General features: G+C 36.3%; 1 protein-coding gene across 4 annotated transcripts in view; it reads left to right on the top strand.

Annotated features, from left to right (window-relative positions):
* BARD1 (BRCA1 associated RING domain 1) overlaps positions 1–16130 on the top strand; it is an 82586-nt gene that overhangs the window by 20370 nt on the left and 46086 nt on the right. For all 4 annotated transcript variants that reach the window (XM_060623459.2, XM_060623460.2, XM_078450899.1 and 1 more), the window contains one exon: positions 9314–10266. In XM_060623459.2, coding sequence (XP_060479442.2) covers positions 9314–10266 — 953 coding nt within the window. The remainder of the gene's footprint in view (positions 1–9313; positions 10267–16130) is intronic.

Below are 16130 nucleotides of genomic sequence, written 5' to 3' on the forward strand. Positions count from 1 at the left end.
ATACTAGAGATAAAGAAGCCTGATTTATAGTAATGCTTTTTAAAATGAGCTTCTAAATACTTGAACAGGTTTTCCTCAGTTCAGTGTACTTTCAAGAGAAAAGATTGTCACAAATTTTTCTGAAAACCATTTATGGATAATTTTACCTTATTCTTTATAACATAATCTGTTTTCTACTAATGGAGTTAAATTTAAAAGTTTGTATTTTATATTGCTTCCCATCATATTAAATCAGACCTTGCAGGTGCTGGTCAGGCTCTGTGAAGCATTTGTTGGTATTGGTGGTGACGTCTAACAAAAAAAACAAAAAAAAACACATTTTGATTATGCTTTCATGGGATCACAATTTCCTTTTCTGTTTTCTGGCTTCCAAAGAGATGCTTGTCTTTCTATAGTGAATTACATAGTGTTTCATATATGTTATGACTTTCTTATAATAGATGAAGATGAACATTTGAATAGTTGTGTTGCTGTTGTTTTTTTAAAATAGAACTGAATACTTCTTAACTTACAAAATAATCATTCTTGCGGTTGAAGGCGTTAATGTTGCACAGATGGTAGCAAAGTACTTTCCTTTGATTTTTAATAAGGGACTAGTTTGTCAAAGAGATTTCTCAACTTCTGTTGTGAAACCTATAATAGAGAATAATTTGAAAGGCACACAATGTACATCATTATAATCCTTTGATGTAGATTAATGATAGCTAAATCACGTTTTCTAATTGCCTCCTTTTTCTATAGTTTATTATTAAATTTTAAGAAAAAACTTGGCAAAGCTTCTTCTTAGCAACATGTGCATCTCTGTTCCTCGATATCTTGTGGGTGTCCTCAGAAATATTTATACTCAGGGATAGAATTTTTAAAAATGTCATCATGAAGAAATTTACTATGTGGAGGAAGGACCAATATTTTTCTTCATGAAATGAATATGACAGTTTATAATGCTTAGAAGCATTCACTCATAAAAATTGTTGTAGCTGTTAATATTGTGATTTATGTTCCAGCAAGGTGGGGGTTTTGCTTTTTACAGGTTAAACTTAGAAATGCTGTGTAAAATGCAGAATTTACAATCATGTTTGCTGCTGTGGTCCTTGCTTAGTTAGGACAAGATGCGTAATTTCAAAAACAAGTCATTTCTGATACAATTGCAAGTCTAGAAAAAAGGTCAAAATGAAATCTTCCTGAGAGTATTTATTGCTACTGGATGATTAGTGAGATTATTGTGTATGTATAAATTACACGAATATATGCTCTTTTCATTCACTTCTTTGTAATTTAAGGGATACATAGACCTGAGTATGACATCCGTGTTTTGTTTGTTTTGTAAAGATTTTGTTTTTAAGTAATCTCTATACCCAACATGGGACTCTAACTGACAATCTCAAGATCAATAGTCGCACACTCCACTGACCAAGCTAGCCAGGCACCCTGAAATTCTACATTTTGTAAATTTTATAAGCATTAAGGACTTTAGCACTTGACTTGTTTAAAAAAAAAAAAAAAAAATTTAATGTATTTATTTTGACACCCAGAGAGACAGTGTGCCTGTGGGGGAGGGGCAGAGAGAGGGAGGGAGACAGAAACCCAAGCAAACTCCGTACTGTCAGCACAGAGCCCACGCAGGGCTTGAACTCATGAACCTTGAGATCATGACCTGAGCTGAAACCAAGAGTTGGACACTTAACCGACTGAGCCACCCGAGGGTCCTAGCATTTGACTTGTTTTTAATTGAAAATGTCATCATCTATCTTTAAAAGAAATTTTGGAAAATCAAATACAAGTTTTTACAGACTACCAGAGGATTAACCGTTAAGTCTTTGTAATCTAGATTCTTAAAAAGTAACACTGGTAACATTTCGTGTTGACCTTTCCTCTAGATGTGAAATTATATCAGAAATGACTTGTTTTTGAAATCTACCAATCACTGCAGAGGAAAGACCTTGTTAGAAATTAGACATTAAGTCTTCTGTGTGAATGGATACCTCACTCTGATTGTTTTTATTTCCAAGATACCTCATCTTGATTGTTTTTATTTCCAAGATCCTAATCTAGTAACACTTTGTGGACCAAGTGATGTTCAGCTAGGATGTAAGAAGGATGCCAGAGAGTCTGATGTTACTCAGCTACACACTCCTGGCTTCAGCTGGGTTTGTTGTCTTACTCTCTGGCCAGTATAATGCTACCATTTGCACCAGGAGGAAGGGATGGCTTCTTTGGAATAGAATGGAGTTTGACTGAATTCCTTCGCTAGACATCATGTCTGTGAACTTTCTACAGAGCTAAATACGAATTATTTGTTTTTTAAAATCTATTTTTCATTTTTCTTACCTGTTTAAAGTGCTGTCTTTACGGATCTCTTTATAAACATAGGAGCTTTATGCCCACGAAATAGGAGGTGAAAGAGGAATAGAAAAATCAGTTTTGAACTAAAGAGATTGGAGATTTTAGTTTACTCATCCTCTGGTGTATTAATAATTTTAAATGATAAAATAAAAAAAATGTTCTGTGTGAATAAAAATAAAAGGAATTTAAAAATAACTTCTTTCATAATTTCCTTTTCTCTTGTTAATATTTTAAGGCATGAGAATGTTGAGAAGAAATCTATTCCCAGAAACAAATAAGAAAAATGAAACTAAAATTACATTGTATCTCTTAAGTATTCAAACTTTTCAGGAATAAGCACACTTGGCAATTTTATATAACACCTTAGTAGCATCAGACACATTTATTTCCTACATAGCAGATGTTACCAGTTCTTAGGAAAAAAGATACCACTGGTTTTCTTTTTAAAGTAGCATAGTGTTAGAACTAAGTTTGTTAAAATTTTGCTTTAGAGTCTGTAATGGAAGAAAAGTCTTATAAATAAAGAGTTCTCTTCATCTTGAATGAGGAGTGACTTCTCAGGAAAAAAACATTAATATGATAGCTTGCTCTTTCTTTTCTTGCTTTTCTTTCTTTTCTTTCTTAGGACAAATAAAACATACTCCAAGTACCTTTGTTGGTCAAAGGAGATTACTAATTCTGTCAATTTGGAGAATGAGTTCAGGCAGTAGGAAATTATTTGTTAGGCATTGTTAACCTTGTCAGGTGGTGGTGGTAGTTTTTCCAGTTTCCCTGCCTTTCCTGGGTTCTTTCCTATACCTGAAACAGCATCTTGGTAATCCAGTTCCTGTGGAGAGGAATGCTGGATTGGGTGACCTCCCTGCCTCTCCTCTCTTTTTAACTTTAATTCTTCAAGTGAGAGAATTGAGTGACTCTCAAGTTTTCTTCTAGCCTTTAAAATGTAACCTCTCTTATATAAATGCTTCTCAAGATTTAAGAGCAGATATCAAATAATTTATTCGCCAGTATTTTTTGAGCACCACTGATTGTGCTCACCACTGTGCTGGGCTGACCTGGGTTGGTTTTACCACCCCTGTGTGGGGTGGGAGGAAAGAATTTTGAGGGAATATATATATATATTTTAAACATTTATTTATTTTTGAGAGAAAAGGGGAACACAAATTGGGGAGGGGCAGAGAGAGAGGGAGAGAGAATCCCAAGCAGGCTTCTCGCTGTCAGCTTAGAGCCCAGTGTGGGGCTTGATGTTGCAAACCTGTGAGATCATGACCTGAGCTGAAACCAAGAGTTGGAGGCTTAACCAACTGAGCCACCCAGGTGCCCTGGGAATATTTTTTAAAGAAAAACAAATGGGCTGAAAGGCAAAAACTAAATAAGACAACTTGAAGGAGGATCACTGACAGAATCTGAAAGTAGATCACTATACAACTCATTCACTGACTATTTCTTACTCATCTGTTAATGGGCAAGATTGGTAGGTCTAAAAAAATACAATACATATAGAGATGATAATATATAGAGAGGAAAGAAAAGCTCACTTTTCCTGTGTGCCTCCTCTACTTCACTACTCCTCTACTTCACCAGATGTGTGGGTTTTCCACACATTAAGTTGTTCTGTGACACTGGCTGGGTGTCCTACAGTTTCACTCTGTTCTGTCTGGAGATAGCATTAAGAGCCAACACAGGTTAAGAGCTCAGTCCCACAAGTCTGCCCCCCACCGCCCTTCAGATGCTACCTGGCTTTATCTTGGAGGTTCCCAGGACCTCCTTGAGTTTGATTAATTTGCTAGAGTGACTCAGAGAACTCAGGAAAATGTTTTACTTACTAGATTACTGTTCCCTATTCAGTGGTTGTAACTCAGGAACAGCCAAAGAGAGGAGATTCATAGGGCAAGGAGTGTGGGAAGGGGTGTGAAGCTTTATTGCCCTCTCTGGGTGTGCTGCTCTCCCAAGACCTCCATATGTTTATCAACTTGGAAGCTTCCTAAACCCTTCCTTTTGGGCATAATTGATTAAATCATTGGCTTCTAGTGATTAGTTCAACTTGCAGCTCCTCTCTCCTCTTGAAGGTTGGGGGTGGGACTGAAAGCTTTAACTTTCTCATCTTGATTGGTTCCCCTGGCAAGCAGCCTTTATCCTTAGAGGGACTCCAAGAAGTCACCTCATTAATGTAAGCTTAGGTGTGGTTGAAAGAAGCAGTTACGAAGAAGAGAAGACACCCATTTCCTCTTTATCACTCATACTATTTTAGAAACTGGAAACATAACTAAATATTTATAACAAAAGATGCCCCTATAGGTTCTCTTGGGAAATTACAAAGGTTTTTGGACCTTTGTACCAGGAACTGTAGATGAAGACCCAATATATTTTATTACTATAAATTACAATATCGCATGTAGTGATACTTGGTGAAAAGTTTTAATGTTTTGTGAAAATAGGTATGAGCTCAAATGCTAGCCCTTTCAGCAACTAGTTGTATGACCTTAAACAAGTTTTGTTTTCTGTTTAATTTATATGAGAAATATAAGAGAGCATTCTTTTTACAACAGATTAAGCCATATAAAAGTGTAAAGTGTGAAAGTCCTCCTCCACCATTTTCCCTCAACTGAAAAGTAGAAATTGCTTTCTTTTACAGAGGTGCTGTTTTCATTGTTTAGTTTTCTAGTTCCATGAATTTATGAAGATATTTGGACATAAATGCAATAGAATTTTTAGAACATAAATGAGATTGTGCTACACTTAACAAGTGTCTTGAAGTGGCCACATAAGATCTTGTAGTGTAAATGATCCATAGTTAATTCATTGCCGATTGATGAACACTGATTCTCCCCCCTGATTTATGCTATTAGGAATATTGCTGCAGTTAACATTCTTACACATTTATGTTTGCAGGTACATGCATGGATATTTTCTATATTTGGTAAGATAGATGACTAGAGGCCAAATTGCTTTGTGAAAGGGTGTATACATTTAAAATTTGCAAGTATTTTACCATATTGCCTTTGAAATTCCTGGATTTGATTTGCTGATGTTTTATTTGGCAGTTTTGCAACTTTGATTGTAATTGGCAAAAGGTCCATTGTGGATTCCTGCATACACAGAGTGGGTTGCGATACAGGACATGAACTCTAAGCTTAGGGAATTGACTTTTTGTGGTAAGCCCAAATGGGCTTGCTTTTTTTTTTTCCTGCTGGGAGACACTGCCCAGTCCCTCAGATATGCATGCTGCAAACACAGTCCTGAGAAGTGTCTGGGTACAGAGCAGCCAGGGCCTTGCCTTCTTGGCACACCCTGCAGACGTATGCAGGGCACTCAGAACCACTGGCAGCTCGTGTTCCCCCCCTTCCCCCCATCAGCGTTTCTTCTCTAGTTGCCTTCAGTGGTGTCAGCCAGAAGCACGTGGCTCATCCTTGTCACCGCCGCCTTCTTGTATTCACTTCATCACCAAATTCTATAAATTTTATCTCCTAAATACTTTTCAAAGACTTCTTTTTTTTCCCCTCCTACCACCTCTCCAGTCTTGTTACCTTCTACTTACACTCCTATTCTGGCCTCTTAACGATTGCCTTCTTCCAATCTCTTTTCTCTCGCTCCACTTAAGACTGATTTTGTAAAACACAGATGCACTCATGCCATCTGACTTACATAAAACATTTTATTGGTTTGAAGAGCAGCGAGGAGGTCCAGTGGCTGGAATGGCAAGTAAGGAGAGAACAGGAGATCAGGAAGGTAGTGGAAGATCAGGTTGTTTCTGGCCTGTTAGGTGGCTACTAAGATTTTGGTTTTTTTTCAGAGCCAGAGTGGAAGTCTGGAGGGTTTTAGTGACATAATTTGACGAGTTATAAAGGGATCGCTGACTGCTCTGTTGAGAATAGACTTATGGGGGAGGAAGCAAGTACAGAATCAGGGAGATGATTTAGGAGGTTATTATTACTAATCTAGTGCACGATGATGGTGTCCTATACCATGCTGGCAGGAATGGAGGCAGTAAGAAGTAGTCAGATTTTGGATGTATTTTGCAGTTGGAGCTATAGAACTTGCATTTTGCATATAAGGCATGAAAGAGATAGGAGAGGCAAGTTTGATTCTAAGGTTTTTGCCCTAGGCTACTGGATTGATGATATGCCATTTACTGAAATGGGGACAGCTATAAGAGGAGCACGTTTGGGAAGATGTGGATCAGGAACTCAGTTTTGGTCATGTTCAGTGTGAGATACTTATTAGGAGTAGACGTGCATGTTAAGAGTTGTTGAGTAGGCAGTTGAATGTTAGTCTGAAGTTGAGGGGAGAGGTCTGGGTGGCACATACACATTTGAAGTTGTCCCTGTATATAAGCAGATATATATATATATATATCTGTTCATATATATATATATATATATATATATATATATATATATATATCTGTGTTCATATATATATATATATATGTATATAAACAGATATATATATATATATAAACAGATATATCTGTTCACATATATATATCTCTCACATATATATGTATATATATGTGTGTGTATGTGTATATATAAGATTACCAAGGAGGTGATTGCAGGTGAAGAAGTCTCAAGCCCTCCCACTTCAGAGATTGATGGAATGAGGAATACCAGAAGTAATACTTGTGGCTGAGCTCTTTACATGCTTTATATGCTGAGCTCTTTATATGCTAAGCTCTAGCCACGTTGCTTTTTATCCATTGAATATGCTAAACTCATTTCTACCTTAAGACCTTGGCACTTGTTCTACCTTCTACTTGGGAACCACTTTCCTAGATATTTATGTGACTGCTTCCCTTTTGTAGTTTGTCATGAGGTCTCAACTCAAAAGTGAGTTTTACAGAGAGGCCTTCCTTGATGACCTTAGCTAACGCAGCAAAGTGTTTGTACGAGAGTACTCACCCACAAATTGTGGCACCTTATCTACTTGGGGACAGTGATTCTTTTCTTTTTTAAAGTCTACTGATTCTTTGTGTTTTAATTTCTGATTATTTATTTTTACTTTTTAAAATTATTTTTATTTATTTTTAAGTTTATTTATTTTGAGAGAGAGAAAGAGAGTGCAAGCTGGGAGGGGCAGAGAGAGGAGAGAGAGAATCCCAAGCAGGGCTTGCAGGGCTCAACTCATGCAGGGCTCAAACTCATTTACCGTGAAGTCATGACCTGAGCTGAAATAAAGGGTTTGGGTGTTTAACCGACTGAGCCACCCAGATGCCCCTAATTTCTGATTATTAGTAAAAAGTTGAAGAAATTCTTATAGTACGTATATTGTAACTGTATAGCTTAATGAATTTTCATAAACTGAACTCACCAATAAACAATACAAGTATCCTAGAAGAATAAACACTATTCTAGAAGCCTCTTGTTGCCCCTTTTTAGTCACTAACTCCTTTCCCCATAGTTATCGGATAGTCAGTATTTTGACTTAACACATCATATTAGTTTCAGCTGGTTTTATGTATTGTTTTGTATCTGGCTTCTTTTGCTCAAGCGTATATTTCAGTATGTACTTAAAGTTCATTCATTCACATTAGTTTCTTGTTTACATAGTTTAAGATTATATGAGATGACACCTAAAGAGTTGTGACTATCTTCAATCCCCTAGATTCATTTTGTTTGAAATAAATTGAAGTCATGTTGTGTGAGTCCTCCAATTTTGTTTTTCTTCATTATTGATTTGGCTATTCTAGGTCTTGTGCCTTTCCATATTATAGCTCCTTTGCTTTCTTATGTAAATTTTAGAATCAGCTTGTCTATTTTTACAAAAAAAAAAAACAAACTAAGATTTTTATTGGATTATATTACAGTCTGTAGTTCTATTGGAGAGAATCAATGTCTCAATATTGAGTCTTACTATTCATGAGCATGGAATGTCTTTCCATTTGTATGGATTTCTTTCATAAATATTTTATAATTTTCAGAACTTGTATGTATTTTGTGAGATGTATGTTAAGTATTTTATGGGGTTTTTTGGTACTTTTATAAATGGTACTAATGTTTTTTAATTTATTCTGCATTTTTTTGTTATATATCATATAGAAACATAGTTGAAGTTGAATTTGGTATATTGACCTTGTATTCTGAGGCTTTGTTAAGTTAAAGTTACCTGTTAGTTTCATTAATTTTTTAAAAAAAGTTTTCCTTGAGATATTCTATGTAGTGATTCAGGTTAATTATAAATAGATGGTTTTATATTGGTGTGCCTTTTATATCTGTTCCTTGGGGTGCTATCTAGGAATTTCAGTATATGTTGACTAGGAGTGGTGAGAACAGACATCTTTGCCTTGTTCTTGATAATAGGAACAAAATGGTAGTTGCGGTATTTTACCATTTAGCATGATATTAGCTGTGTGTATTTTTGCCCTTCATCAGGTTGAAGAAGTTCCTTTTTATCCCTTGTTAGTTGGTCTTTTTATAAAGTCATAAATGAATGTCAGATTTTGTCATTTTTTTTCTGTATCTGTTCACAAAATCACATGGTTTTCCTTTAGTTTGTTGATGTAGTGAATTATTGTTGTAATGAATTGTTGGTTATTGATTGGTTTTCAGAAGTCTCAATGAACAAGTGTTAATTTTTTTTTTACTACTGCTTATTAAATCCCATATCTGCCTGCCTGCCTGTCTGTCTATCTATCTGGCATATCTTTTCTCCATGGCTCTTATCGCCACCAGCATGCTGTATGTTCTACTAATTTACTTGTATGTTCTGCCCATCCTCAGTAGAATAGAAGTTCCATATTTTGTTCTCTGCTGTATCTCCAGTCCCTAGAATGTTGTCTGGAATTGTAGGATTCTGTAAATATTTGTTGAATGAGTGAATATCTCCTCTCAAGGAGTTCATAGCCTAGGACAAGGGAAAGGTACACAAATGAAGTGTGATACACCTTAGGAGAACTATGAACAAAATCCTTTGGGAGCTCAAGATGGGGGAGATTAAGTTCGTGTAACAGATTTCTTTTCCTTTTTTCTATCAGATTTGAAAGAAGACACATCTAGGCAAAATGTATTCAGTGATGCAGAAAATAAGAAGAATTCAATAAAAATGTGGTTTAGTCCTCGAAGTAAGAAGGTCAGATATGTTGTGACTAAAGTTTCAGTGCAAACCCAGCCTCAAGTGATAGATGATGGGAACGCTCAGCAGGCCTCAATGTACAAATTTGTCTCTACAAGTCCTCCAACAAGTGTTCCTGAGAGGGCTAAAAAGGCTTCCACGAGGTCCGGAAAAAAACAAAAAAAGAAAACTTTAGCTGAAATCAACCAAGAATGGAATTTCGAGGCAGAAAAAGAAGATGGTGAACCTGACTCCAAAGAGGAATTTAAGGAAAAGCTGGTGTCTTTCTGTAGCCAGCCATCTGTTATTGCTAGTCCTCAGACAAATGGTGACATAGACTTACTAGCAAGTGACTCTGTAACCGAATCGGAGTGTTCTAGAAGCTTAACTGAAGTCTCTTTACCATTGGCTGAGCAAATAGAGTCTCCAGAAACAGAGAGCAGGAATGAAGACGCGACTCCCGAGAACAATGCCTGTGCGAATCCTCTTACATCTAAGCAGTCCTTGCCGTCGGGTCATAATGGGCGACCTGGACGTCGCAGCAGACGGTCCAGTCCCATTTCTAAGAGATGCAGAAGCAGCATTCCTGGCACGAGTGGGCAGCAAATGCTGCTTTCAGAAAACAAACCACTGCCTGGCTGCTTTTCACCACCTCCAAGCAAACGTAAAGTTGGTGACACATTAAGGAGGAAAAACAGTAATATATCAGACGAATCCATGAGCCTTTCACCAGGTACACCACCTTCTACACTGAATAGTCCAAGTTACAGACGGATGATGTTCAGCCCTTCAGCAATGAAGCTGTCTCCCGGTAGCCTTACAGCTGTGAAAAGAAATCATAGAGGAGAGACTTTGCTTCATATTGCTTCAATTAAGGTAGGATGCTTGCTGTGAGATACAATTTTAGAATGAGACCGACTATAAGAAACAATTTCTGTGGGGCCTGTGAACAGTGACATGAGATTACTAGGATAATTAACCTACTCATGTGATACCTCCTTTGAACCAGAGAAGCAGAATTCGTAGGGACTGTGTCCCTACCTCAGAGCAGTGGCCCCTGGGCCTGAGGAACATAATCTTATAAGAGAAAACCAGTATTTCAATATTTCAGCTTCTCTTTTGCCAAGGGCTTTCATTTCTCTATTCCATAATGATTTTGTTCAGTTTTCACTAGTTTCTCATGCTTTAGGAATATAGACAGGGGCCAAGTTACTGCTGGCAACACATTGTTACCCAGCCAAAGAGCTAGGGACAGTGTGGGAGATGACAGACTTCTGTATGTTTGACACTTGTAGTGGGCACTGCCAGAATTTGCAAGGTTGAAAGATGTGGTCTGTACATTTTTCCAATGACCTGGAAATTTGATTATCAAAAATGGCTCCCGTGGTTGACCCTGAAGGAACGTGTCTGTATCCCACAGCCAGACATTTCTTTTAATAGTGTGTTCATTAAAGTTACCTCTCTTTATTTACTGCCTCAACCCTAGGGCTATGGCAGTGTTAGTTTTTTTTGAAACTAGCCCATTTGTCAAGCATGAGGTATACGTGCAAGGGTTAACCTTTGGAACTGACTCAAGAACTGCACATAGAGGGGAGCAGTTAGCACCACAGCTTTACAGACTTTGTGATTTCATGCAAGTGTTATACGAATCAAATACAGGTGAGCTTAGTACTAAATTAGGATAGCTTTTATGATCTTTTAATAAGTTCATCAGGAGATCCTTGGGTGTTTTGCACAGATAGAGATCTTTGGAAGATCTGGAAGGAACCTATTGGAGGCCCCCGCATATAAGGCTGATGAGCATCAGGAAACGTCTGGGAAGAATATGGAATAGACATTGAGTCCAGACATTCCTGTATTTTTGTATGGAGAAAGGGAAAAGCAAAAAAACGAGCTTCCCCAACTGTTAGGGCTTTAATTTTATTTTTTTCCTTGCTTTATCTTCCAATAAATGATGAATATAGAGTACTCTATATCTGATACCAGTGAGGAGGGAAACTGCAACATGACTACATGCCAGTTTCTGCACACATATCTTTTGAACAACTTGAATTTTCAGTTGGTCCCTGTTATATTTTAGTTTATTTATTTATTTTTTTTGCAAAGCATTGATTTAAAAAACCGGACTATATTTTTGTCCTATTTGTTATGTAAATAATAGATATGTGAATAAGCTATTATAATCTTAACTTTATATTGCTATAAATGCTTCATAGACATAAGTAGCTAGCATAATAATGATGTTTTCATTTCTGACTAATGTATAAGAATGTAGACTGCTTTAGTTTCTACGTTTTCCTTTCTGGGAATTATTTTCAGACTACCAGGCAGGATTCTATTTACATGGGTAGAGAATTTTTCTTTTAACCATATCTTTACTAATGAAGATCTCTAAGACCTAGGCCATGGTTTGACAAACTGTTTCTTAAAGGGGCAAGTATTTTTAGCTTCCCAGGCCATGTAGTCTCTACAACTATTCATGTCTGCCCATAGTTCAAAAGCAGCCATAGACAATATATAAACCAATAAAAGTTGACATACAAAATCATGCATCTGGTCTACAGGCCATAGTTTGCCTACCCTTGGCCTCAGCAGTGGAAAAAAGACAAAGAATCTTAAGACAGGAAAAATAAGATGTGTCTTGTGAATTTTCTCCAGTGAAGATTGCTTCATACAAGTTTTGTCGTATAACTAGTTTACCTAGGAAGAGTCTTCTTGCCAGCATTAAAGTTACCCATTTGATTCTTTTGCACTTATCAAATACTGTTATTGTCATTAGTTGGCAGATTCTGATACAGTACATTTAAGACAAGGTAATTGATTTCTATTGTTTTTTTTTTTTTAAATCACTGTTTAATAAGAGTGCTCTCTTTTAAAAATATGTTATGAGTTGAACGTAAACCCCCACCCAGGTTGATTTTCGTAGAACAAATACGTGCGAAAAAACAGTTGATTTGTCAGTATATTTGTCTTTTTATAAGTAGTATTCATTTCATTTTCTGCTCTAATTTTCTCATTTGCGGCTGCAAATGTGTACTAGAAAACCAAATATTGTGATTCTGCTATTTTATTTTTTGTGTCCACCTACTTTAGAAAAAGATTTGAGGTGGCTCTGAAGTTAAAATACTAAAAATGGAACAAGAAACAGGGAAATAAAAGTTACTGCTGCTGAACAGAATGTAGATTTGATGACCTTTCAGGCAGCCAAGCCTAGCCAACTGAAAATAGAATCCGCAGTCCTTCCTATGGTCTACACAGCGCTGTATGATCCTCCTCCTTCAGGCTTCTACTCAAATGCCACGTCTTCAGAGAGACTTTCTCGCTTACCTAACCAAGCAGTCCTGCTTGTTTTGTTTTCTTTCAGTTATTTCCTGACATGTTTTATTTTTTTAAGATTTATTTTATTTTTTGAGTGCAAGTAAGGGAGAGGGGTGGGGGGAGAGAGACAGAATCCCAGATAGGCTCCACTCTGTGTGGGGCTCAGTCCCTTGATCTGGGATCATGACTTGAGCCAAAATCAAGAATTGGACACTTAACTGAGCCATCTGGGTCCCTCTATTTCCTGACATTATTATTATAGCTCTCTTAGTTTCTTGCTTCTCTCTTTAGAATGAGAGCAAGAATTCTGTTTCTTCACTGTTAGATCTTCAGGATCTAGAACATTGCCTAGAACATAGCAGATGAATTTGATGAATAAATGAGCAAATTTTCCACTCAGTCATGATCTGAACCCCATTCTCCTGTCACACTCAACTTTATTTAGCCTTATGAACTATTCAGTACGTTCATTAATGCTACCAATACTTTGCACATGTTCTTTTCTCTGATTTATATTCTTTCCTCTACATGCTTCCCTTTTCCTTCCTGGCTCTTTGTATGTAACCTTAAAAATCCAGTTTACATCCTACCTTCTTAATAAGTCTTTCTCAGGATTCCTAGAGTTAGTTTCTCCTCTATGGTGACATTACTTTGTTTGCATTTATATTCATTTAGCTTTCTGTGGTTATCCAGAATATATTCTTCATTTAAAATTTAATTTCAAAATGAGTAATAACTGCAGGTTTCAAAAATACGAATAAAAGTATTTATAGTAGAAAACCTCACTCCTGTTTCTGCCCCTAGCTGCACTATTACTGACAAGCCCTTTTTGCTTAACCACCTTACTTGTGTGTCCTTTGTGAATTTCTTTATGTAAATATAAGCAAATTATTCCATATTGGTACACAGCTTTCTGTATGTTTTTATAGTAGCGTTGCCTTCTATACATTTTTATTATTTGACTAGTCCTTACTAATGGATGTCTGTTTGTTTCCCTTCTTTTGCTTTTATAAACAGTGCTGTGGCAAGGAATCTTTGTTTCATATGTGACCAGGTGTATTTTTAGGATAAATTCCTAGAAGTCGACTTCTGGGTTAATGTAGAGCATCCCTTACCTTATTTACCCTGATAACCTCCATTCCTGGCAATAGAAGGGTCTTGGTAAATATCCAGACTGCCTAAATTCAGGCTGCTGAATGTTAGACCACTACTATGTCACCGGCAGATACTGTTTGTACTGTCAGTTCTCAAATCCTTTTTTCCCTCAGGATCCTGGATTTACAGGTGAGCCATTCTACTTTTTGGACATTCAGCCCCGTATGAATACAAACCCTACAGACCCTACAGGATTCTTCTTGAATTCCTTATTTATACTTTCATTTTATTACACTGCAGAATTTCAAGCAGAATATTCATTAATATGATGTCTGGGATATTGTGCGTATTCTCATGTAACCAGAACAAATTTGAGATTCAGTTGACTCTTTTTATTGCCCGTGTTTCTATTTGAATGTGGATGTCACCTATGGTTAAAATGCTACTGAGAACATTTTGTTATAAATGAGAGATTTTATGAGAAAGTGTTACTGTGCCTAGGTAGAAACTAAGATAAACACTCATTTATTCTTCTGATTTAATTTTTGAAAACTTAGTATTTGATATTTCTCTAGACATAAAGAAAATTTTGATTTGTTATTTTATCATGTAGGATTTGTGGTTGCTGGAATTAGCCTCAGATTTCTAGCACAGATTCTTCAAATGGTAATGATTGCTCATAATTCATGCCACAGCATTGAATGTATTATGATATAGAAGGCTTGACGTTGGCATGTCATGATATATTTTTGATGCAGACAGAACGAATCATATTTTTCAGGCAACTTATAAGGCATGATACACTTAACATAGCAAAGATGATGAGGATCTCCTAGGTGGAAAAAACATCCCTTGTGAAGAGTCTCCTTCAGGGTCTGACTTTGTCATTCATCGTATTTTAAGGCAGTCACATTGTGTGTGTGAACCCCGTTTACTGCTCGTCCTTCATACCAGCTTCCTGAGAAAGTTGCAGAGGACTCCCAAGCAAACTGGCATCTATGATATTTTCAAGATTGTAATTTCTAGAACATCTCTTGGAGGCAGTATCCATTTTTCCCTCTGTCAACCACCACCTTTATAATACTGAACCTCCTTAATACCAGTAGCTTAACATTACACAGACTAGGTTGTCAGAAGCTTCTGTGAAGTTATTTTATTCAGTAAACTCTTGAAAAGCTAGGGAAATGTTTAATATATTTTAGAGCTTCATTCTGGATGACAAAAAAAAAAAAAAAAATTTAAACAATATCTACTTGCCAAAGGAAAAGTTCTAGGTAACTGATTAGTTCATATATGTGGAAAAGCTTAACCATTTGGGATAAGTCATCGTCATTGTAATGCCCTATACCTTTTTTATCAAGATATTTATTCTTAATTGTATTTTAGAAGAGCTAACCTTTATAATAAGGAAAAAAAAAGTGTGTGTTGGAAAGTTAATTTATATTGCTGTAATATGAACGGATGTGTGAAGAATCTGTTTTTGAATGAAAGGTTAGCAATTAGAAAATTCATTGTGGCACACACGTTCCGTTTGTTTTCAGCCTTTAAGGTATTACTTGAAAATACCAAATCCATTTAAAATTTCTTGTAAGCCTTGGTAAATACTTTACTTGGATGATTTTTTTTTTTTTTTTTCTTGCTGTGGTTTAAGAAACTCTCAGTTACTCTTTTAAGTTGTGGAGAGTCTGAAAGTGAGTGCTTATTACTCAGAAAATATTCTTTTAGTGAAGAAAGTAATTTAAAGAAATTAGAAGCAAAAGTTCATTTATTTCCCAGAAACTCCATATTGGTTCAAGCTTACTCCGTTACTGTGAACTCTAATTTTCATAATTTTATTTATGTGCATGACATTAAATTTACATAAAGTAGAACAATGAAAATGTGACAAACTTTAAGTACTAGGGAAGAGAAAGCATATTGAGTATGAAAAACAAGCAGTTTGCAAATGGGCTGTATGTTCTGGGGAAGTCTAGGGGTGCTTTGTAATAGAAGACCCTTTGATAGTTTGACAAGGTTACAAGAAAGAAAAATACCACTGTGTAGCATCTTTCCAAGAGAATCTGCTTTTAGTTTCTAAATGTCTCTGTTTCTATGTGAGTGTTCTCATGTGACTTTTCATTCCACAGTTGTATTTCTATTTATGGGCTTTGTTAGGTTAATATGTTTTTGTGATTCCTATGCAGAATTAGAATGGGGAAATCTTTCAGAAGGCTTTTTGTGTAGTTTTGTGTGTGGATACTTTCATGTTGAAGGTTGGAAGTGTGTGTGGTTCTGGCAGTTCATCTGCCCCAATAATCATGGGATTGTTTAAAAAAATTCAAGTATCT

This window comes from Panthera onca, chromosome C1 (genome assembly GCF_046562875.1).
Source record: "Panthera onca isolate mPanOnc1 chromosome C1, mPanOnc1 haplotype 2, whole genome shotgun sequence".
Classification (NCBI taxonomy): Eukaryota; Metazoa; Chordata; class Mammalia; order Carnivora; family Felidae; genus Panthera; species Panthera onca.